This window comes from Hippoglossus stenolepis, chromosome 4 (genome assembly GCF_022539355.2).
Source record: "Hippoglossus stenolepis isolate QCI-W04-F060 chromosome 4, HSTE1.2, whole genome shotgun sequence".
Lineage (NCBI taxonomy): Eukaryota > Metazoa > Chordata > Actinopteri > Pleuronectiformes > Pleuronectidae > Hippoglossus > Hippoglossus stenolepis.
In genome coordinates, this window is record NC_061486.1 from 16,675,233 (window position 1) to 16,699,533 (window position 24,301).

At 39.8% G+C, this 24,301-nt stretch overlaps 1 protein-coding gene across 4 annotated transcripts in view; it reads left to right on the top strand.

The window, feature by feature from the left end:
- LOC118106293 (cytoplasmic dynein 2 heavy chain 1) overlaps nucleotides 1–24,301 on the top strand; it is a 106,164-nt gene that overhangs the window by 12,931 nt on the left and 68,932 nt on the right. For all 4 annotated transcript variants that reach the window (XM_035154711.2, XM_035154713.2, XM_035154712.2 and 1 more), the window contains exons 23-51: nucleotides 119–268; nucleotides 444–649; nucleotides 1,430–1,585; nucleotides 1,690–1,804; nucleotides 2,673–2,843; nucleotides 3,563–3,721; nucleotides 5,088–5,156; nucleotides 5,371–5,525; nucleotides 6,002–6,134; nucleotides 6,223–6,340; nucleotides 6,421–6,533; nucleotides 6,641–6,754; nucleotides 7,027–7,177; nucleotides 10,462–10,667; nucleotides 11,501–11,683; nucleotides 11,982–12,164; nucleotides 12,418–12,641; nucleotides 12,968–13,083; nucleotides 16,561–16,760; nucleotides 16,915–17,046; nucleotides 17,465–17,597; nucleotides 17,871–18,078; nucleotides 18,166–18,295; nucleotides 18,426–18,581; nucleotides 18,749–19,008; nucleotides 19,389–19,635; nucleotides 19,874–20,025; nucleotides 20,220–20,364; nucleotides 21,807–21,909. In XM_035154711.2, coding sequence (XP_035010602.2) covers nucleotides 119–268; nucleotides 444–649; nucleotides 1,430–1,585; nucleotides 1,690–1,804; nucleotides 2,673–2,843; nucleotides 3,563–3,721; nucleotides 5,088–5,156; nucleotides 5,371–5,525; nucleotides 6,002–6,134; nucleotides 6,223–6,340; nucleotides 6,421–6,533; nucleotides 6,641–6,754; nucleotides 7,027–7,177; nucleotides 10,462–10,667; nucleotides 11,501–11,683; nucleotides 11,982–12,164; nucleotides 12,418–12,641; nucleotides 12,968–13,083; nucleotides 16,561–16,760; nucleotides 16,915–17,046; nucleotides 17,465–17,597; nucleotides 17,871–18,078; nucleotides 18,166–18,295; nucleotides 18,426–18,581; nucleotides 18,749–19,008; nucleotides 19,389–19,635; nucleotides 19,874–20,025; nucleotides 20,220–20,364; nucleotides 21,807–21,909 — 4,588 coding nt within the window. The remainder of the gene's footprint in view (nucleotides 1–118; nucleotides 269–443; nucleotides 650–1,429; nucleotides 1,586–1,689; nucleotides 1,805–2,672; nucleotides 2,844–3,562; nucleotides 3,722–5,087; nucleotides 5,157–5,370; nucleotides 5,526–6,001; nucleotides 6,135–6,222; nucleotides 6,341–6,420; nucleotides 6,534–6,640; nucleotides 6,755–7,026; nucleotides 7,178–10,461; nucleotides 10,668–11,500; nucleotides 11,684–11,981; nucleotides 12,165–12,417; nucleotides 12,642–12,967; nucleotides 13,084–16,560; nucleotides 16,761–16,914; nucleotides 17,047–17,464; nucleotides 17,598–17,870; nucleotides 18,079–18,165; nucleotides 18,296–18,425; nucleotides 18,582–18,748; nucleotides 19,009–19,388; nucleotides 19,636–19,873; nucleotides 20,026–20,219; nucleotides 20,365–21,806; nucleotides 21,910–24,301) is intronic.

The window sequence follows — 24,301 nt, forward strand, 5'->3', positions numbered from 1 at the left end:
ATGGGCATTTATGTTGTACTGTTATAACAGTGCCTTGTCATCTCATGTGGGATGAGCCAAATGTTTGAACTGACAATCAAAACTAATAAATAACACAATGTGTATTGTTTGTTTATAGATCTTAGCTCAGTTCCAGTGTGTTGAGGAGAAGAACCGCTTGCTGCGAGCGGTGGCAGGAGCAGGCCTGGACTCACTTTCCTCCCTCAGAGCAAAGTGGGACAAACTAGAGCTTGTCATGGAGAGTCACCAGCTCATGATCAAAGAACAGGTAACATAGACTCACAAACTCACACATCTTGGATCACGATTTAAAAACTTCACATCACAAAGTTTCTCTAACAGTAACTTTCTGCTACTAATTATTTACCTGAATGCTTTTCTCTCTTCTTTTCTTTCTTACTTTGGCTTTGCTCTTATTTTCTTTTGCCTTGTTCTTCCTGTAGGTGGAGGTAATGCGAAGTAATGCTGCTGGTCGCATCGACACCTACCGGGCAGATCTGCAGCGGTTTAAGGCCCGCTGGGACCAGCTGAAGCCTAAAGACGAGGCGCTTGACAGTGGTGACCATGCTGCTCTACTCGCGTGCCTCCAGACCATCAGGGACAAGCAGCAAGAGTTCCAGGAGCTGGAGCTTGTCCGCAGTAAACTGCTGTAGGTTATTTTTAATAAACTGAATTCATGCCTTTACGCAGCAATATTTGTCTCCAAAGGCATTGTTTTCAAGTTGTCCAGCCATCTCTCTGTCCATCCCATCTTTTAATGTGACATCTCAGGAACACCTTGAGGGTATTTCTTCAAATTGGGCACAAACGTTCACTTGCACTCGAGGGATGGGACTTTGGTTGTCTAAGGTCAAGGTCTCTGTGACCTCCCAAAAACTTAACTCAAGAATTCATGTGCTAATTCTGAAAAGAAAAATCATAAAAATGTCCAATAGAAACTTGACTGGTTGGTGGTGGAGGTATCTAACATTAAACAGCTGTAAGTCATTTCCTCACTGAGTCACAACAGCTAATGAGGATGATTATTGGCTTTCTGTTTAAAGAATTTTTAGTAACTTTACAAAATCTGATGTGATAAGATTGAAAAGATATAACAATTTATATTAAAGGCACTAGCTTGACAAATAGATACAAGTTTTTCAAAGGAACCAGCATTTAAAAAATATATTAATGTTCTTTTGGTTCAAAGGTTCTGTTTTCTATTCATGTATTTTGCAAAGCTACTCAGTCTTATTATCAACACATTTAAATCTACAAACACAACCCAGAAACAACGAAAATACTTGATACATGAATACTATTATTCATGACTTTGATAGTTCAATAAAAGCGTACATGTAAAGTCTCAGGTTTGACCTTAACCACACAATCAAAGAAAGAAAAAGTGTTTCTCTTAATTCAATAATAATCCTTCCTCTCCTCTCCTTAGTGAGGACTGTGGCTATTTTGACCTGGAGGCTCCAGACTTCTCTCTGGCGGAGGAGACGAAGATAGATATGGAGGAGTGCGGCCAGATGTGGGGTCTGTATGAGGAGTGGCAGCAAGGCTTCACAGAGAAGGCCCAGGAGGACTGGATCACATTCAGGTAGAGGGTCAAGAGCTCACTATTAACTTTTAATTGTTTTTGCGGTTTGGTCATTACTGTGTTTTGAGTGAAGTGTTAATATATATGTTTCTGTTATTTTATAGGAGTAAGACGTATGTGTTTGAGGAGTTTCTGTTCATGTGGCAAGAAAGACTTAGGAAGCAGGAGCAGCCAACTGCCATGTCGGTCAAACTACAAGCAGAAGTGGACAAATACAAGGTAGACAGTAGAGTTACAGGAATCATTAATCATGGTTTTCTTTTTACTTTTATTGTGTTTATCCTGCATACTCAATAGGAAGACTCTGGTCTAGGTCCGGATGGAAATAATAATCTATTTGAACCTAAAGGAAATTTTTATTTTCAACTTGACTTAGATCTTTTCAAGTGACACAGGGCTGTCATGATCATTTTACCCCCCACACTCATCTGATAGTTGGAATCAACAAGAGTTAAAAGCTTCAACAATAAAAGTGAAACATTTATTTTAGTTTGGGAAACCCCTTCGCTTAATTCGCAGTAAAACTAGAAGTGGTAAACACCACTATGACACCAAACAAGCACATTTAAGCTTAAAGTAATTCAAACCTCAAACATAGTGAAAAACAACAGGAAAGTTTAAAAACATAATTACACTATGAAGGTATTATCTCTCCAATTGATATAGAAATATGTATAATTTAATTAAAATTCCTGGATTTGAGTCATAAGATCCTCATTCAGTGCTTGGAGGTAACAATGTCCATTGCACTCAACAAGATAAACATTTAGGAGAATATGACAATTAAACTATTGGCAATGCTGAGAAGATTGTTAAAAAGACAAAAAGGTTTTGTAAAACCTAAAAGGTATGTCCTCTCTGAATCATAAGATGCACTCATAATGTCATGGTACCAAAAATATAAACCAAAACTAAAAACAAAAAGTATTGTAACCAGTGTAGGTGCATGACAGTGGTCACAGCATTGAATTTGAAGTAAGACTTAAATATCATCATAAATATGACGGAAAACTACTCATTATAAAATCATATTGGATCTCATTCTAAGTCTTTGGTTTTTCATAACTGTTTCCGTTGCTATGTCTAGAACATGGTCCCAGTGCTGAAGTACGTTCGTGGGGAGCACCTGTCCCAGGACCATTGGTTGGATATGTTTCGTCTGCTGGGTCTCCCACGAGGGACGACGTTAGAGAGACTCACCTTTAATGATCTGCTCAGTGTGACAAATACCATAATAGAAAAGGCCGTGGAGCTCAAGGTTTGTACAAACACACATATGGAAGTGCATGTACATACTGGGTGGAAGCACACAACTCTTCAAATGGTTCATAATGTTTTATATATATATAAAACAACTATCATCCTATACCTAAAAACATGATATTTCTTTGGGTTTGGGACGATAGTTGATATATATATATATATATACGAATAAAACAGGTTTTTTTTAAACTATGAATATTGCACTAAGTGACAATGGACATCAGAGGGCAGCAGCAAGTCAGAAACTATGAATACAGCATATTCTCATTTGAAAGGCTTGTATTTGTAAATGGCATTTGTCTGTATAGATTTACAAGCATATTCACATACAATATATAATTTAAGGAGTGTTCATAAAATAATAATTATGCAAGTACTTCTGAGCTGATCATATTTGAAAGTAAAACATACCTTCTCTGCTTGTCCCTCAGCCAATATACTAATCTTTAACAGCATTGGAACACAGTGATATTTTTGACTGACAACCAATAACTTCGAAAGAAATAAAAAGTTTTATTGGTCAGCACACTATTTTGTTTTGATTTGGATCTGATCTGAAAATGTGGGCAACCATGACAACATAGTTTGTGCTGAGGAAAAAGTTCTTGCCGTCCACCCTAGAAAAATGGATCTTATACGATCTTGTACTGGTTTGATAAAATGTATATGTAAGTCGTGAGTGGACAAAAATGATCAAGCTGCACTTGCTTTAAGGACCTGAACAGCCGTGCCCAGGCTGAGGTGACGATCAGAGAAGCCCTGAGGGAACTGGACTTGTGGGGAGCTGCAGCCACCTTCAATCTCACTGAGTACACAGACAGCAGCGGCCGCACTCTCACCCTCATCAAGGACTGGAAGGATATAGTCAACCAGGTAGACAAATATGTACTCGCATATATAAACACCAAACACGCACATTTAGTTCGTGTTGACAAAGTGATTCAGGTTTTATCTTTGGCACTTGAAGGGTTTTATTCAGTAAAGTAAAATACAATTAACTCTAAGTGTATTATCAGCCACACTTTGATAATGACCAACTTGTTCAAAGCAGATAATGGCATCCACCCACAGGAGAGAGGTTTGATCTTACTGTTTTTTTTAGGTTTTGAGGAGAGTTTAGAATTTCTTTGTCTGAAGTCATTCTGTTGTAGATTTACTTTGACATTTATGGTCATTGTCCTGCTGCATCTCCCAGCGTCTACTGATCCTGAGCTGGCAAACATCCACCCTGATGTTATCCTGTAAGATCGTCTCTGTTTGGAGACACTGTCTCTTACTGGACTGATGAATATCAAAACTCTTTGAGATGACTTTGTAACCCTTTCTAGTTTAATGTAAAACCGTTCGTGATTATATAAGTCTGAGATGTCTTTTTAGTGACGCATGGTTAATATCATGAATATCTATGATGAAGATCAGACCATATTCAAACATAGTTTTGTACATGAATGCAGGTAATTCCAAACAGTGCACCTTTTCCTTGCCACTGTACTTTCTGAGAAATGTAAATCAGGGTTTAGAGCTGATCACGGTACAGAAATTACTTTTCACAAAGTTATTACCGATTCACTGCTGGAAGCTGACTCTGCTCAATCTTCAGGTAATTCTTTTGGATGAAGGAATGAGGAAACATGACATGATTTTATTACTGTTTTTACACCGGCTGCCTTTGGGTTGTTGAATTATTTGAAAATGTGACATTTGAAAATATGTAAAGCAAAACTGTGCCTGTTCTCTGAATATATATATTTAGGTTTCCACCCCTCACTGAACATGTATGAATGTGTAAAGGTTTCTTATGTCTGAAAAGAAATGGCAAAATGTAAAATGAAGGTAGCATAACAGATACAACAGTTACAGCTATGAGCCTTATTACTGAAGGATGTTTTGTTGATGTGTTGAAATGTTATATATATATATGTGTGTGTGTGTGTGTGTGTGTGTGTGTGTGTGTGTGTGTGTGTGTGTGTGTGTGTGTGTGTGTGTGTGTGTGTGTGTGTGTGTGTGTGTGTGTGTGTATTCAGCTGTTGTCAGTGTTTGGTCTGCACATCCTCTTGCCTCATTACTTTTGTTAATCATCATTCCAGGCAGGTCATTTAACTTCTATTGACCGCTCTGTAGATTTACTCAGGAGGAATGGAAATGTCGTGAGGAAAATGCAGACATAACTGCAGGCACATTAAATGAAATCTTAAGGATTAGCAAACATTGGCTTTATCACTGCTCTATCCTCATCCAGGTGGGAGATAACCGCTGCCTGCTGCAGTCTCTGAAAGACTCTCCCTACTATCGCAGCTTTCAAGACAAGGTCAGGTCAAAGGCTTGAATCTATGAATACACATTTTGAATCTTTAAGTTGTTCACTTCTGTTTATGGAAAAAGTCAATTTCCTTTTGACTTTTATGAAAGATGCAACTAATTTAACTTAATATTTTGTTTGTGGTTTACCCATATGTCAAGATTTCTTTGATTAATGAAGCAGCACGAACCATTGTTACTATAATTTGTTCTTATATATCCAGGTCAGTCTGTGGGAGGTTCGTCTGTCGGACTTAGATGAGTACCTGCTGAGTCTGAACACCATCCAGAGACGTTGGGTTTATCTGGAGCCTATTTTTGGACGAGGGGCATTACCCCGGGAGGAGGCCCGCTTTAAACGGGTTGATGAAGACTTCAGGTACTTTGTGTGTGTGTGTGTGTGTGTGTGTGTGTGTGTGTGTGTGTGTGTGTGTGTGTGTGTGTGTGTGTGTGTGTGTGTGTGTGTGTGTGTGTGTGTGTGTGTGTGTGTGTGTGTGTGTTAGTGAGAGAAATACTATCACATCGAGGCAGCTCTTGCGCTTTACTGTAAATTGGTTTCAGAGATCAAATATAGATTTGCTGAATTGACCAAGATGTGAAAGAACATTGTCCAATCCATCAGATTTTAATATGAACATCCTCAAAAGCAGTGTCAAATTCTATATATATTATATATAATGGTAGTTTTTGTCATGCTGCAAATAACATAACAGCAAATGTTATTACAGTTGCAATTATATTTTCTTACTTATCAACCAATAATATATTGGCCATATGTAACACTAAGATTGGGAGAATAAATACATTTATTTTAGTATTTATCTTAACAAAACTTTTTCTTTCTATGTATAACAGGTCTATAATGTCAGACATTCAGAGAGACAACAGAGTCGTTTCTCTGAGCTCGAGGGCCGGCATCAGAAACTCCCTGGTCACCATACTGGATCAGCTGCAGCGCTGCCAAAAGTCCCTCAATGAGTTCCTGGAGGTATGCACATGCATTTTTCTGTGCATGCATAACATGTTGAGGGCATCGCAGCTTCTTTTATTCATGTGTTTTTGTGTGGTTATTGCAGGAGAAGCGTTCTGCCTTCCCACGGTTCTATTTCATAGGAGATGATGATCTGTTAGAGATTCTTGGACAGGCAACCAACCCGACAGTCATCCAGTCACACCTCAAGAAACTATTTGCTGGTGAGAAACCTTTTACCTATAAGAGCAACGTATATTCTCTTGGACAGGCAACGTAATCTGTGTATGTATTATCTGTGTAGGCATCCACAGTGTTGTATTTGATGAGCAGTGCCAGCACATTGTCGCCATGTGTTCTTTGGAGGGAGAAATAGTGCCACTCAGGAACCTCATTCAAATTTCCAGCCTTGTGGAGGTAAATCAAATATGTATTTCATGTTCTGTATTCCATGTGGGTTTTGTTTGGACACTTTGTATGCATGTGTGTTATATCAGTGTAATTAATGCAGAAGTTCTTTCCAGGTATGGTTAAGGGACCTGTCTGTGGAAATGAAGGAGACTCTGAAGAACCTGCTGTATGAATGTGTGTCAGCAGGGAAGAAAGGGGGGGTGGACCCCTCACGCTACCCATCACAGGTACACATGCTATTTATATTAAGTGTTTAAATAAACATACAATATGTTTTCTCTCTATATTTCCCAAAGCCTTTTGAGGTACCTGGTAACTGAATGGAGTCTGAGTTTTTTTTTTTTTTACTACAATACCAAGTTCAAGTTGAGATCCAGGACCATATGTCAGTATTTTCTCAGTTATAAGACCGTGTGACTCAGGGTGTGAAATAACTTTTTCTGTAAGAACATTTTGTTAAATACCCTGCAGTGTCTGAACTTAAGTGCTTTTGTTGTAGATTCTGTGTCTGGCCGAGCAAATCCAGTTCACTGAAGATGTGGAACGAACTCTAAAAGAGCAGAATCTGCAGCAGCTGGAGCTGGAGCTCCATACGAAGTTGGAACACTACACCACAGTGGACACGAGCTCTGAGGATCAAGCTAATACAGGTAGGTCTGTGAGTGTGTGTCTGCATTGGTAAATACGTGTGTGTCCTTTCAGACTCTCACACAAATACTCTACACTAACTTAAACATTCTTTCCTTCTGGTTACATTGAAAAAATGTAATCCACTGACACCTTACCTTATTTATTTGAATGTGACCTTTTAATAGTATTAGTATAAACTGCAATTGTACTGACTTTAAAGATGATGGCTGTTGCTTGTTTATTTTTAAAAGTTTAAACCAAGTGGCATAGAATAGAAGGACAGCGCTCTTTTTGCTCCTGCTCTCTCACTCACAAACACACTGACCATCTGACGCAGTCAGACTGACCATCTTCAGCACCGGAAGAAATCATCCCTGTGACTGGTGGTCGGTGGCTATCCATAAAGAATTTACCATCTTCAGCAAGCAAGCAAGATTTAGAATAAACCACCTTGTAAAAATGTAAGGATTGCCCGCTGTATACGACCATACCACCTTTTAAAATTTGCTTTACATTTAGTCTGAACACCCTGAGTATGGTTAGTGTTTGCTAAAATAGTAAAATGTAAAAAGCAACTACATAAGCTTCACCTCATCCCTGAATTTGCTTAGCCATGTTACCTTTATTTTCCTGTCAAATTGTGATTATAATCTGGGACATCATGAAATATTGATATCACACCAAATGCACAATTTTGTCCTGCTTTCTTAGTCCTTTCTTATTTCTACAGCAGATTGTTCAACCCTGTCCTTTTTTTCCGGTTTCTGTTCACATTCTTCACAACAATAACCTCTCTTTGAAAGTCCTTATAAACAGCTACTACTTGACACTTCGTTCCACTATCTGATTCCCTCTTGTGTTGTTCATGATTGCACTCTGATCATAATCTTGGGTTGTTACTCAGCACTGAGAGATTAATGCCAAATGCCTGCTCTTGTCTGAATCTCTTGATAGCCAGTCACACACTAGAGCCTGCAGAGTGCCAGTAACCTTTAACGCCACTAACACAGTAGCTGGCAGGCTAGTTTAATGACCTAGGGCTGAATATACAACTATATAAAGCCTTTATGTGTAATATATAAATGACTTTCAAATTTTAATAAAGATTTATTCATGCATGTGATGAAAGGATCGTCCATAACCCTGTTAGAGGCATCATTTCATGGGACATTGCTGCCAAATTCCAAATTTCTATGCCATGCTGTGTATGTGTGTATATATATATATATATATACACATGTGCATTCATGAAATTTTGCACACAAAGTTATTCTGGGGGCAAATTTCTGTTTTTCATTACTTTAGCAAGTCAGTCAGATTTGTAGAATAGACCACCAGAAATTTCACCAAAGCAATTTTATAAGGACTGTTATAAATGTGCACGTGGAGCTTGTTTCCATATTATCATCTTATCAAATTACCGGCGCCCTTAACACAAGCAGGTAGCCTGAAGAGGCTGTAGACGACTAGTACTGATTAAAGCAGCTAAAGTAATAACAGGAAGGATAATCTCATTACCCAGTCTACATAATTGAGCCATAAAAACACTCAGGCAGTGGGAGCTATCCCCCTGTTCTGGCAGAGATAAGACAGGATGATGAACATTTTACATTTTGTGAGCCTCTGGGTAAAGACTAATGTCAGTGATGCCTTCCTTCATCCAAGAAATAAAAAGCATGTAAAGTACATAGGAGATGGTATTTGAACACATAATAATTAAACTATCAAGTCCCAGCTTTAGAGATGGAGATGGATAGAGATTTTCGATTTTAAGAGCAAAACATAAAATGTCTGTATATTTTTTTCTGCTACTGGATTTTTTGTGGTTGTAGGCAAAGTTTGGCAGTAAAAATAAATTCTGTTGATTATATATATGAACTATTAGACAAATCATTTTTTTATGTGTGTAACTATATGTGTCTGTGTATTTGCATGTTCTCTGCCTTCCTCCTACAGATTGAGGTTAGGTTGATTGGAAACTCTAGATTTAGGTCATTGTACAGTGGGTGTGCATGTGAGTGCGCATGTGAGTGTGAAAGGTTGTCTCTGTATGTTTTTGGCCTATGCAAAACACTGGAACTGGAAAGCTCCTACAACCCTTAAATAATAAGCGATTTAGAAAATGGTGGGTGGATAGTTATAAAAACTTAATCCATCATTCTTAATATAATTATTATAATCATTTCATTTTTGCTCAGCTGTGAAACCCATCCTCTGCCCTAACTAGAGAGAAACTAAATTATAATGGATGCTGGACAAGTTAGTACAATGATACTTTCATAAACTGCCTCAAGTGTCTTTTTTTTCTTGCATTTTGTGCAGCAATAAACCGTTAAGCAAGTGTTTGTTGATGATATTGATTTTCGTAATGGCATGTTGGGTATGTTTACACAGTAAGCGGCTCCATTTATTCTTCTCACTGATCAATACAATACTGCATTTTTTTACTCGACAAGAGCTGCTGCCCGTTTTGTGGGAACACAGAAGCTATTGTTATTCTATCTGCTTACAGGGAAGGTCTACCATCTAATTCACAGCCAAGCAGCCTGGCAGGGTTATCTGTCTAATTATCTAATGACCTGGGGTTAATATCATGTGCAGAACACTAAATAACGTTGTACTAAGTGTGCCAGTGTAAAGATGAATAAGACTGTTTAACATTCAATGTAAGTGATCAAGAATAGGGAGAAAGAGGATCTAATGTTACATGTAGTTTATCATTTAAACCAACAGGACTATTAATGGGCAGATACAGCACTGAGTATAATATATGACAATACAAAAGGTTAATAAATAAGATATAATAAGATTTGTGGAATTCTGTACATGTGAAATCCTCTTTTAGGATTTTATGAAGCTTGTTTCATGTGGGTATGTTTCAGCCACAATAACACATTTGACCAGCAGTATATAAATAGAACACCATACCCGAGGATCAGAATAGCTAAGATATTTTAATTTATAAACCATTACAAAAACTACTTAACCAAAACTAGGATCTCTGGAGGCTGGCCAAAAATAAAATAAGATGTAAGAGGTGTGGGACGGCTACATAGGCAAAGAGGTGTAGGACCAGAGCAAACACCTAAACTAACCAAAATAGTAAAAGTAGCAAACAAAACCTGCGAAAAGATGGATTGCCAGATGAGGAGACAGAGATCTCCCTGTCCCGCCTCCCTGATGTAGATTCCACTCATATTGGATCAAAAGCACCCGAAGAGAGAAAAACCGGATTGGCACGTAAATAGGTGTGATTTTCCTGCTATCCTGCTTTCCTGATACTCATTCATATCTCCCTGTGCAGAGTCCAGTGTCCTGCAGCTGAAGCTCAAGGCCTTGATCCTGGACATCGTCCATAACATCAGTGTCGTGAAGCAACTTAAACAGGCTCAAGTTAGCAGTCCTGACGCCTGGGCCTGGAAGAAGCAGCTGCGCTTCTACATGAAACCAGACAAATGCTGCCACATACACATGGTGGATGCAGAGTTCAGCTATACATATGAATACCAGGTATGTCTTTCTCTGTAACTGAGCATGAGACAAACATGCATAATGTTTCTAAGGCTGCACCTCACCTTTATTTTCATAGAAGAATATTTCTGATTCATTTATAGTATCATCCAAAAATATATAAGGTTATATTAATACCAAGAGGTAATATGCTTAATTCTTTTATTAATGGAAAAAATGTGTTTCTACAAAATAGGTTAAATGATTAGTAATTTTCATAACTGGATTAAATTATTATCTGTAGTTTGAATATATCCACCTGATCAGTCAAGGGGAATAAAGTGCTGTTTATTAACAAAATGCTCATGCATGTCTGTCCTGTCAAACTATAATAAATTAAAATATATTACATCATAGTGTCACCAGGAGTCCATACATATTTGTAAATTATTTATTTTAATCATTACCCCGGTACAGTGAAGGAAACTTGAAACCTGAAAATTCAGGTCTACTTGAATTTTCTTATTTCATACCTATTGGGGGCGCTGTGAATGCACAGATGAGGAGCACTGCCACTATCTTGCTGTATGTCCCTCCTCTGCAGTTTCCTTTAAAAAAAGTCCTGCATATGTCCGTCTCAGTCATTTTCATTTCCTTTTGCTTGTCCTTCATTTGTTTTTTCATTCCTCACTTTTTAAGCAATCATCTCTCTGTTTGCCTTGGCTTCTTTCTCCGTCTCTTATGCCCCATGATCCACCCATCTCTCACTCTTCATATCTTCTGTCTGTCCATCTCACTGCGTTTTGTCATATTTTCTCTCTCTCTCTCTCTCTCTCTCTCTCTCTCTCTCTCTCTCTCTCTCGTGTTATCGCTCACTTTCTTCTCCATCCCAGGGGAATGCAGCTAAGCTGGTGCACACACCGCTGACTGATAAGTGCTACCTGACTCTGACCCAGGCCATGAAGATGGGGCTCGGGGGAAACCCCTACGGACCTGCTGGCACAGGAAAAACCGAGTCGGTCAAAGCCCTTGGAGGGCTGTTTGGACGCCAAGTGCTGGTGTTCAACTGTGATGAGGTATTAAGATGCTCTCAGAGATTATATGAAGGGTTTAACTTTGAACACTCAATTTAAGACGACACACTATTTTCTCTGCCAAAAACGTTATCACAGCTAATTATTCTGGAAGCAAAACACATATGCAGATCTCGTTATTCACATTTGAATGAATATATCTGTGGTATATAGAAGACAGACACACGGTCTTTACACATGTGAGAACACACACACATGCACATGCACAACAAGATTGGTAAATGAAAACAAATGTCAGTGAGAACACATCTTTTCTGGTTTGCATCCGTCTGTCTTTCAGGGCATTGATGTGAAGTCAATGGGACGAATCTTTGTGGGCTTGGTGAAGTGCGGAGCATGGGGCTGCTTTGACGAGTTTAACCGCTTGGAGGAAGCAGTACTGTCTGCAGTTTCCATGCAGATTCAGGCCATCCAAGACTCTCTCAAACATCACAAGTACACGTGTGAACTGCTGGGGAAGGAGGTCAGGAATACGAGATGCACAGAAACACTTTTCAAGGCCAACTTATGTCCAATTACATCTACATTATATAATATTATATTATATATTATATATGTTTATAATGGCTATTTTAAACTCATACTTAAACACATAATTGCATCATCATCCATCATGAAAAAATTGGTTGGGTCAATAATCATCAGCAATCATTCAACCTGTATTCATGTCAGTGTAAAACACGTTATCACTTTTCCTTCCTCTCTCCGTCCTCCAGGTGGATTTGGACCCAAACTCTGGAGTGTTCATCACGCTGAACCCGGCGGGAAAAGGCTACGGAGGCCGACAGAAGCTTCCAGACAACTTAAAGCAGCTGTTCAGACCCGTGGCCATGAGCAGGCCAGACAACGAGCTCATTGCAGAGGTCATTCTGTATTCGGAGGGCTTCAAGAGTGGAGAAATACTGGGACGCAAATTGGTTGCAATTTTCAACCTGGCCAGGTAGAGATGTCTGTGGTTAAGTCTGTTTTTGATTTGGTTTAAGGTTGGAAATATTAGGTGTAGCAGATTTATTACATTGTCTGTGAACTTATCACCTTAATACTAATAATGTGTATTTCACTGTGTCTGTGTGGTTCACTAAGTGGTGTTTTGTGTGTGTTTCAAACAGTATCATGCTGTGTGTTGAATTTATTTGAAGTTACCTAAAGTGCCACTTCCGTGTATTGCATTCTATTGATTTTGTAGATAATTTATCCTCTGCCCCCCCAACCCTTAATTCTGCTACAACCGGAGGTTTTTGAGAGTGTCTGTATTTGTCTGTCCAGGGAGCTGTTGACTCCCCAGCAGCACTATGACTGGGGTTTGCGTGCTCTGAAGACAGTGCTGAAGGCCTGTGGCAGTCTCCTGCAGCAACAGAGGAGGAGTCACGACAAGGACAAGAGTAAGACCCCCCCCACCCCCGGCTATTTGTTTATTGAATTTCGGGTGCAATTTTTCTGTGAGGTATTTTTACTTTTCCATTAGCTGTGTGTGACAGGGCAGTTCAGACAAAGTAGGTGCATCAAGTTTGAGGTCATGACCTCGAGTCACATTCATAGCTGCTGATGTTTATTTTTACTGATATCAAAACCTTTTTTTTTACCGAATTAACAATATAGAACATTTTTGCATTTTATTGCATTTTTCTTCACATTTTCTTCATAGTTATTCATAATATGGTTATGGTTTAACTGTAAAATATCAAGCCTCAAATACATTTCATTGTTTTTTGTGTTTGATATATCTGCAGATTCATCGGAATTGGAAATGTTTAATCCCAAAAAATCAGTATCGCCATCGACCCTCAAAATTCCATATTAGTCGGGCTCTAGTACACAAAACATTTTTGCTATCGGGAAACAAAACTACACAACACAAAATATATTGCACATCCAAGAATGGGGAGTGTATTTTACATTGGTTGATAATGCAGAGCATGAGGTCATACTGGCACGAAAGCACATTCTGAGGTCTACTAGTCGTCTACTTCTAGGCCAGGGGTCGGCAACCCGCGGCTCTGCAGTGACTTTGTTGTACATGAATATTCATATTTTTTCTTGAACGATGAACTGAACGAATCATCATCGTATCAGGCCATCATGTGAAATACCAGGAGTTAGAGAAAATGTGTGTGCGTGTGGTCCTAGACAGCACACACACACAAAGGCCCCTATAAAAATGACAACATATCTTGTACTGCTGCATCGAGTTTGATCTTCTCTTTTTATATTCCATCATAAGTCCAATATGTTATAGGATCACAGTGCAAAATTGATGGGGCACTGTTATGTACTGTCTCGTAACAAATTTCAGTGACCCTGCTTCACATGATTTATCTGTTTAAAATTAGGCAGGACAGGGTTTATTCTTTCAGAGATTGTGCTGGGAATATTTTTGAGATAAGATCTAAAAACTGATGTATTCTGTCGCAAAACATATTCAAGCGCTCATTCTAGATAATTTATACAATGTATTTGTAGTCCATATGATTTTTGTAAGGTGTGTCTAAGAGAGTAGAGAATGTTGCCATGATTGTTATTATGTGACATTAGGTAATGAATGTAAATAAGGATTTAAAGGATCTTAGGGATCTTAAGGATTTTTCAGTGTTACTTAACACATTAAGTGTTCTAGTGTCTGATAGTGGAAAGCGACTATAGTTTGCACTCCCAGTTTGATACAACTCGCCGACTCAATATGAGATTTTATTCATGCTTCACAGGTGGAAAAGATTGTAGAGTAAAATCCATCAAGTAGTGCAATTAAGCAGAAACGACTAAATGACCATTTTACCTGCAGCAATCTATCTGAGACAGCCTAACTTTGGGTTGTCATTCTGTGCTATTTTACTGTCTCAGAGGATTTGAAAACAACTGTGTGTCATAATTCATGTCAAAGAACCACAAACAAGCCCAGTTGAGATCTTTGAAGTCTAAATGTTCTAACCCCCAGTGGTGAGTGGAGCCAATATCAAACTTTTGCCTTATAATTGCACAGCAAATGATGACGATCAGAAAAGCAGCAGCACTCAATTAACACACACCTGATTTATATGTATGTGCTAAGAGCTGTTGAATTAATTCCAATATAATAATTGAAAAAAAATTATCAGAAAGGTCAGTTGTACTGAAGTAGTATAACTTATAATGTCCCTATAGGGCATTATAATTAAGATACAAAGTTGTAGTATTTCCAGTTTATGTTTTAATGTCTCTGTGTCTGAGACAGCCAGTGACTGAAGGTACTATGTTTTCAGGTTGTCCGTCCGTTCGTCCCATTCTTGCGAAATTGATTTCTCAGGAACACCTCCAGGGAATCCTTTCAGATTTGGCACAAATGTTCACTTAGACTCACTGATTAAAGAATTCGATTTGGGTGGTCAAAAGTCAAGGTCATGGTGGCCTCACAAAACATGTTTTTGGCCTCTTTCAGATGGTATCTCAATTCTGCCTTCAGGGAGTTTCTAAAAATGTCGCCCAGTTGTCACTTGGACTCAAAGGTTAACTGATATGATTTAATTTGTCAATATAACCATGGGGCAGTAATTCTAGCTTTCCACATTAAGTCAATAATGTGAAAATTCACCTTTTGTCATTTGGTTGAAGCGTCTTTAAAGGTCCAGTGTGTAAGATTCAGGTGATAGGGATCTATTGGCAGATTGAATATAAAATAATCATAGTGATTTTTTCACTTGTGTGTAATCATCGAAATTTTATGATTTTTTGTTTTCTTTACCCTAGAATGGGCCCTTTTATATTTAAATACTTTATTTTAACATCGGGAGCAGGTCCTCTCTATTGAGGCCGCCATGTCACTAAATCCTACACACTGAACCTTTAAAGCATTTCTCCTGTGAAGACTGTGAGCTCCTGACCTGGAAGACAGAAAGTTATAGCGCTAATGAAACAGATTGTACGAGCATGTGATGAGGGAAAATTCTACTGGTTTGTTGATGCTCATCCTGCAGCCAACTGGGTCACACAGCAGAGCGTTTTGTTTATCTGTGTCTCCCAGTGTGGATATCTCTTTAATGCAGTTTGATCAACACTATACATGAGTGTACTCGAACATCAAAAGGCTCTTTTGAACAGCACTTCTCTCTTTCTCCCCTGCTCTCGTCCTTGCCCTCTAAATCCTCTAATGCAGACACATCAATTGACATTTAGCCCAAATGCTCCCTCCTGAAAACTTTCCCTCCTCTGGGCTTTTCACTCGTCTGTACTTTTGTCCTTCTCCATTCTCCTGTTCCCAGACACTCAGAGTTCTGTTGTTTACCGCTTCTGTACGATTTTTTCCCCCCACCTCCTTTCCCCTCCTCCTGACCTCTTGTCAGCTCTCTCTCTGATACCTGGCTGTCGACGCCGCTCTTGCAGTTCTCGCTCGCCGCCCTCCGTTTCTCACCCCCCCATCTTCCCTTCATGTCTCTGCTTTTCAATATTTTCACTTCTATCTTTCTCTTTCTCATTTTCCTCTCTGCCTCTTCTTGAACCCATCCTGCTCTCCTTTAAATCCTCCTGTTCTACCACCAGCCCTAGATCTTGCCAACGTACACCGCATGGAACCCCTGTCTATCAATGAGTCTCCAAGGTGCTGTGTTTGTCTCTTTGTGTGTAGTCTGGCCAAGTGCTCCTCTCTCTGCACCACGGTCGTGCCTGGGGGAAAGGCGAACATCTTTGGAAAACAGAACAAAAGTATTGACAAACCTGTAAATCATGACAAGCTTTGGTAATTATCGCTTTTACAACAGGGAAAGGTTCAATTTCATAACCCTGTTTTTGTCTTCTCTATCAAGCCTGTGTTTATGCCTCTCTGCATATAGTCTGTTTTTACAGTGGTAAATCACTCTGATGCTAAATCAATCTCTTTCATCTACATTCAGTTCAGGAGAGCAGTCTGGTGGTGCAGGCCTTGAGACTGAACACCATGTCCAAGCTGACATTTGCTGATAGCTCTCGGTTCGACGCTCTGGTCAAAGACGTCTTCTCTGGGGTTAATTTCACAGACGTGGAGGACCACATCCTCATGAATGCCCTCGAACACGTCTACAAGGAGGCACGACTTGAGCTCATACCCAGCCAGGTGTGTGCGTGCAATTAGTAGCTGGATATTCACGTTATTGTCATGATACATGGTGTTCAGGCAATATTTGGCATCACTCCATCTTTGACATGAATTGATTTTGATGGTGGACAAATCACAGATTAATCGCTAATTGTTTTTCCAATCTATGTAGCTGAAGAAGGCACTGGAGCTGAATGAGCAGCTGAGACAGCGCATGGGTGTAGTTATTGTCGGGCCAAGCGGAGCTGGGAAGTCAACACTCTGGAGGATGCTCAGGGCTGCTCTCAGCAAGACGGGCAAAGTGGTGAGTAAGAGAGGAGCTGCCTACCTGAATTTTCATTCATCGATTCAGCCTGTATTCAAAATGCTTTTTTATATTGATATGAAGGAGCATAAAAATAATTAATATGAAAGTTTATTGATCATTTGAAAAAAACTTACCTAATCAGGGTTCCCGCGGGGTCTTAAATAGCCTCAAATTCAATAATCTGAATGAAATTCAGGGCCTAAAAAATAAATAATGTTATGTATTAGGTCTCTAGGCTACTTCACCTTATCTTTTATAGGGAAGTGTAAGTAATTCTGACACTGATATTCCTTCATATCTGTTGTACTTAAATTTCAGTCATTATAGTCTTTAATAGTCTAAAGAGTACCTTGTAGAAACCTGCAGAAACCCTGCTAATGTTGTTTGCCTTCTTGCTGACCATGTAATTCTGCAGGTGAAACAGTACACAATGAATCCAAAGGCCATGCCCAGACAGCAGCTGCTTGGACACATAGACATGGACACCAGAGAATGGGCTGATGGTGTCCTCACACACAGTGCCAGGAGTGTGGTCAGGGAACCACAGGGTAAGAAGGAGACACCTTTCAAATAGATGCAATGAGGTCATAATAAACTTTTGTCTTTATGAGCCAAACTTTTGAAAACTAGCATGAGATTTATTCCACAGTATTTGTTACTTTAACTCGAAAAGTTCTTGCACTGCTCCCAGTACTCTCTACAGCGCCTGCATATAGTGAGCCCGAAGGAAGCTGCTTTTGTTATGCTCTGCACTGGATGTATTTGGATTGAGTTGTGTATCTACAGCATATGAATGTATATGTATTTGTGGTTTTTTCTAGAGGTGAGCTCATGGATTGTGTGTGACGGCGACATTGACCCAGAGTGGATTGAGAGTCTAAACTCTGTGCTCGATGATAACCGACTGTTGACCATGCCAAGCGGAGAACGCATCCAGTTCGGCCCCAATGTTAACTTCTTGTTTGAGACTCACGATCTCAGCTGCGCCTCACCAGCCACCATCTCTCGTATGGGGATGATCTTTCTCAGGTCTGTGAACCTTTCCACACATTTAATTGTTTATTTGTAGATCAATGATTTTTTTTAACCTTGTCTTATTACGACTTATATCATCAGCGATGAAGACATTGATGTGGGGGCCTTGGTCAAGTCGTGGTTGAGGGGTCAGCCAGAGGAGTGTTGCAGCAACCTGGAAAACTGGCTGGGAGACTATTTCCAGCGAGCCCTGGACTGGGTCGTCAAACAGGTATGTGTGTGTAGAGGGTGGTGCTATTCTACATCTACTGTGTTTCCTCTCACTTTCACCAAAGTCATTCAAAAAACCTAAGTTAGATTTGTAAATCAGACTCACATAACCCCGTCTCTCCTTTCATCAGAATGACTTTGTTGTGGAGTCCAGTCTGGTGGGTACAGTGTTCAATGGTCTGTCCCATCTCAACGCTGTGACAGAGAGAGGTCAGTTTATTGTTGGCCTTCTTAGAGGTTTGGGAGGAAACCTCAACTTCAAAACACGACAGGAGTTTGCCAAGGAGGTAAGGACCTCTGTCTTTTTTATTTTGTTTATTTTTAGCATGGTAAAAGGGCGACAGTAAAGAAGATACATTTTAAGATTCACATTCATGACTCCCCTCAGGTGGGAAACTGCTGGGGTACCACTCCAGGTCCTGATGTGTGCTCTTATGTCTTTGTACTTCTGTAGTTGCTGAGCTGGGCCAGGGAAAGTCCACCAGACACCAGAAAACCACTAGATACCTACTATGATACGGAGAGCGGCCATCTAGCAGCCTATATATTCCAGCGTCCTGAGGGTCTCACGCTGGAGCAGCTTGCTCATACTCACACCCTACCTGTTATAGAGACCGTGGACATGCAGAGAGGTCTGCACTGTTTCTCCCCGTGGCTCACCGCTCAGCACAGGCAGCCCTTCATGGTGGTGGGGCCAGAGGGCTGTGGAAAGGGGTAATTTCACATTTGCAGAAAAAAAACACTCACAAAGGGCACAAATATTTGCATAATCATAAATATATGTTTATATAAACATATATGTTCATGATTGCATGTGTCATATATACACACTTGCAAATTATATATATGTAGATGCCTTGTATACAGGTATACCAGAAATCACACGCAAAGCTGCAATAAACATAAAAGCTTAAACTCATACTGTAGGGATTGCTGGACAACAACAAAAACAGCTTTTATTTCATGGTGCCTTTCTGAGCACCTTACAACATATCATAAATAAAGCGGCATCTGTCTCCTATAACAGGACAACAACTAAATACAAGTTAGTATGTATTTCTTGACATTCTTTCTCTGTGATTTTGTGTGTCTAGCATGCTGCTGCGCTACGCCTTCTCTCGGCTGCGCTCCACCCAAGTCGCCGTGGTTCACTGCAGTGCACAGACCTCTTCCCGCCATGTCCTCCAGAAGCTCAGTCAGACCTGCCTGTTGCTGAGCTCTAACACTGGCCGGGTGTTCAGACCCAAGGACTGTGAGAATCTGGTCCTTTACCTGAAAAACATCAACCTGCCCAAACCGGACAAGTGGGGGACAAGCAACCTCACTGCCTTCCTGCAACAGGTAGAGCTGATGCACTGACACAAACACAAATAGGCAAATAATGAATGTATGAAGGGAAGCTGAGACTTTGACGCTGGTTCCTTTCACATCAGTGTGGGTCCAGAGGAAACCCCCATCAACATGGGGGAAATCATACAAACTCCACACACAAAGAATTTGTGGTTTCAAATTATTGATGAGTTTGTGTTTTCATAATTTAATCAGACACATCTAACCTCACTTCATGTCACTCCTCCAGGTGTTGACATATAAGGGATTTTATGATGAAAATCTGGAGTGGGTGAGTCTCGAGAACATCCAGGTGGTGGCCTCCATGTCAACAGGGGGTGCTGTCGGGAGCCATTCGCTCACCTCCCGCTTCTCCTCTATAGTACGCATCTGCACCATTGAGTAAGTATGATGCAAGCACTCCAACTTTAAGTAATTCACATACATACCTTAATTCTCATGTCCAACATCAGTCCTCCTCTCTCTCTCTCTCTGTTTTGTTTCTCCATGTTGCTGTTGCTAACCCCGACCCTGACTCACCATCTTGTTTCCTCTTACATTCTCCTTCGTCTCTGCTTCTTCGCCTCTGCCATCAGCTATCCAGACAGGGAGCAGCTGCAGACTATCTACTCAGCGTACCTGCAGCCAGTTCTTCAGCACAGTCTTGGTGGCCAGGCAGCCTGGGCCAGCACAGGGAAGACTCACCAGCTGGCTGGCTCTCTGGTGCAGCTCTATGAACAGGTAATGAATTCGACAGAGTTTCCATTCATGGTCATGTTGTGGCAACAGATTCTTGCTTGAGATACTGAAAGCATCAACAAGTCACTGGAGACTCCAGAGGTTGAATTTGAGAAAATATGAGGGACATATAGTGACAGACGATTGTAAACAGGAAGAAGTTATTACATCCATTTTCAGCTAAATAGCACCACCCAAGTACTTGTATGCTTTAAAAACATGGCTTTTAATTCAATAGAGAGGTTTGCATTCTTCATACGAACACGAGTATAATACATGTACATATATTTCAGGATATTTAACATCCTTCATGGGCCGTACTAAATTATTGGACACATTTATCACTCTAAACTCTCGCCGATGGCTGTAACCACTACTTTTTGGTGAGGCGTCCGAGGTCCGATGGTTTTGATGCTACGAACTCCCTCCTGGTTTTAGCAAATACATCAACAAACTCAAACAAATCATCGCTTTTGGTTGGGACATACATGGCTTGCAAACAGAGCCCTTCCCCCACTAGACAAACTTCCACTTTGGAACTCAGCTCACAGTGGTAACGTGGTTCTATTGTAGAAATTCTTAATGCGGATCCAACTTCAAAGCTATTATCTTGCTTACCACAAAACTTGCCTGCCTCTCTGTAATGATTTTGTCTTGTGAAATTTGTTTGTATTACACCCAAATCCAAGTGCATTTGTCCTCATCCAGTTTATCATGTTTGAAGCTGTGATGATGCTCCAGATCAGGCTTTTTCATCACTGTGCGCTCGTCTCTGCAAATTAGGTACACTGGCTTATCCTTTATGTCAACAAAAAATAATTGTTTGTCCCTTTCTCTGCGTTTACTTTCCTGACAGTGATGGTTTTTTGTTTCATGTGTGCCTTTCACCCTGACTGTGATCAGACAGGCATACAGTCAAAAGGATCCGAGCTGTTAAACCTGCTAGTCTTCTATTTAATGTTTTTTTATTTTATCACAGAAAAAAATCAGTAGCTGCTGTGATAGTATTTATGAATTGCCTGGCAGGGCAGATTAAATAGTCTTTTATTCGGCCTGGAGGCTTCAGGTTCCCCTCTCCTGGTTTAAAGATTGGGTGACAGGGCAAAATTTCTGTGTTGGTACATTGTAGTTTTTCAACAAAACTAGAATATAGGTGTCAGCCAATTATAAACGTATACCAATGTAAAACTAGAATGGTGTCGTACAGCAGAGTTGTTTTGTTCTACATGCAGGCACAGACCTTCAGTGACTGAAACACCATGATGCCAGTTCTAAATTACAGCTATGGCGGGAACAAAATATTAACTTTTTCATTTATTTATCCGTCATGTTTGATGCTGAGGGCGGGTATCAACCAGAGTTTGGCTTAAGATTATTCTTATCATTGAATCATTGAATTAATTTTGATCCTATTTGCTATCATCCATGTGTTTCTCTCCTCTCAGGTGAAAGCCAAGTTTACAGTGGATGACCACAGTCACTACCTGTTCACCCCCTGTATTCTCACTGAATGGGTCCTCAGCCTGCTGAGATATGACCTCACTGCAGGTAACTAAACACATGTGCAGTAATGCACACATATCAATGTCTATGTTTTTGAGCACTTTTTAAAAATAGGTTTAAATGCTGATTTATGCTGCCTGTACGTACAAAAAGTGATGTGTCCTGCTCAAACAATATAACCTCCACTGCCCATATACCTCAATGCATCCTGCACATTGGCATGGCATGGCACTAGAGGGCAGCGCAAAGGTGAGATTTTCTGATAAACGCCTGTAGTTTCTTACCAACTAGCAAAGTCTCCTTAAAGGTTTTCACCATTATTGAATGTTCTTCCTCATGGCTTATGGTCGTCTCACTTGAACAGTTGGCTACACTGTTTTGTGTGTGTCGTCCTTATCCAAAAACTTACAGAACACAAATATGGACGAAATGAATGCAGAGTACGGACAGAAGGCTTTTGTTTGTTTTCGTATCCGTGCCTTAAGATGGCTGCAATAACCAGGCACATCCCAAGCTTCTCCAAGTCAGAATTTTCAGGCTTTATTGGGAAACCAGATGCATGAAAAATATGTTTAAAAATATGTTTACTTTTGTAATATGAGAAGTCTTCAGAATCAGACCCATGGCCCGTAAGGTACTCCAGTCAATGTTTTCAGAAGCACTGCTCTATGCTCTATGATTTAATGACTCACTGGTTTTCTGCTAATTCTTTAGAGTCCACGTGCACATTTCAGCTGCGGCTGAGGAGCATGAAGCTTTAATAACTCTGTCAGTTTTGATGCCAGAATCAAAAAGACAGCAGCAGATGGCTTAGTTTCTTGTCAGTATTCTTTTAGCTCAGAGTTACTGTCTCCAACTCTTTTTTAACTCCATCTCTCTCTCCTTCCCTGTTTTCTCCACTCTTTCCTTACGTCCTCTGTCACTAGTCTTGTCTTCTTCATCATTCTCCCCCTTTGCTGTGTTTCCATCTCTCCCTCCGTCACTCTCTCTCTGCAGTGTGTTCCTGTGGTGATAGTGAGTCCGATCATTTATCTTAATTAACCAAGTCAGCAGACAAACTGCGCTTTTCCTGTGCTCATAATTGTTTTACTTGCTATTAGTTCTCATTGTTTACCTTCATCTGGGTTCCTGTAAAAACCTCTTTCAATTTGGATTCTTTCACTGTGTTGATGTTTTAAATGTTCAGTTTGAGTGTGTAATTGCAATCACTATATTTACAATATACATTTCAAAACATCCATAACCTTACTTTTAAATGATCATAACATAGATGACACTCAGTTTGAATTTATGCCCAGTACCAAGTGTGCTTGTGTATCCACATATCAAGGTGGTCATCTGTAATGAACTCTAGCTTGCCGCTTTTGTTGTGTTGCACTCAAATTACAGTACATTAGGAACATAACATTTTTTGCCGCCACCAAGGAGGTTATGTTTTCATCTCTGTAAGATAAGTAAGATTACACAAAAACTACTGGAAGGATTACTGTGAAACATGGTGGAAGAATGTGGTATAATGGGCCATTCAACTTTGGTGCAGATCCGATAATCTGGATCTAGTGAATTTAGATGTGGTTTCATAAAGGAGTGTTGGGCGGAGGTATGCACTGTACTAAATAACATTTTAGTTTACTTTGTGTCTTTAAGAGCTGACTAATGCATTGTGATGGCTGATATCATCAGTCTGTTTAAGCTGATCACAGATGTGTGTGACTGATGCTTTTTACATGTTTTCTAATTCTCTGTCTATCTCTGTATGAAGTGTTTTTTTAAATCGGGAAAAAAAATAAAAAATAGATGTAAAAATACTTTTCAAGTTCCCTGATATCAATATCTGCCAATACAGGCCTCGGAAATTCTGAATTTGTTTTCTATTTTATTATTTATGCTTGTGGTAGAATCCCCACTAAGGAGGATTCTGGGCACTGAAAGTCTTTTTTTTTTTTAAAGCTGTATAAATATGAAATGCTTAGCATGACAACTTGGTACTTTTGTGTTTATCTTTTCTTCTGTGGTTTTAAAAGTTTTATATGTCAGGAAACCCCCTGAGTGTCAGCTGTGTCTCCACTAGATTCTCTTCTTCAGCTCTTTCAATATAATGTGACAGACACTGTTGAAGCCAGGGGCCTCTGAGACCACAGTTAAGGCTGGTCCCTCTGGCGCTCTCTTTTTAGCTCACAGCAATTGGTCTTTGGGGAATTAAGTAAATTTAGTCTCACCCTCGGAGGTGCTCTGGTCACGTCTTATCCCACCTAAAACAGACCTTTGACTAATGTTGAGGCCTGAGTCAGGTCGTAATTACTCATCTTGTCTGTTCTTTTTGAAACTATAAAATACTCATCCTACTTTGAGAAAAGTTCCCTTTGCAGATAATTCTCTGAAATTTAATGTGTGACCAACTTTTTTTTTAAGTCAGTCTTTATGCTGAATATTTGGT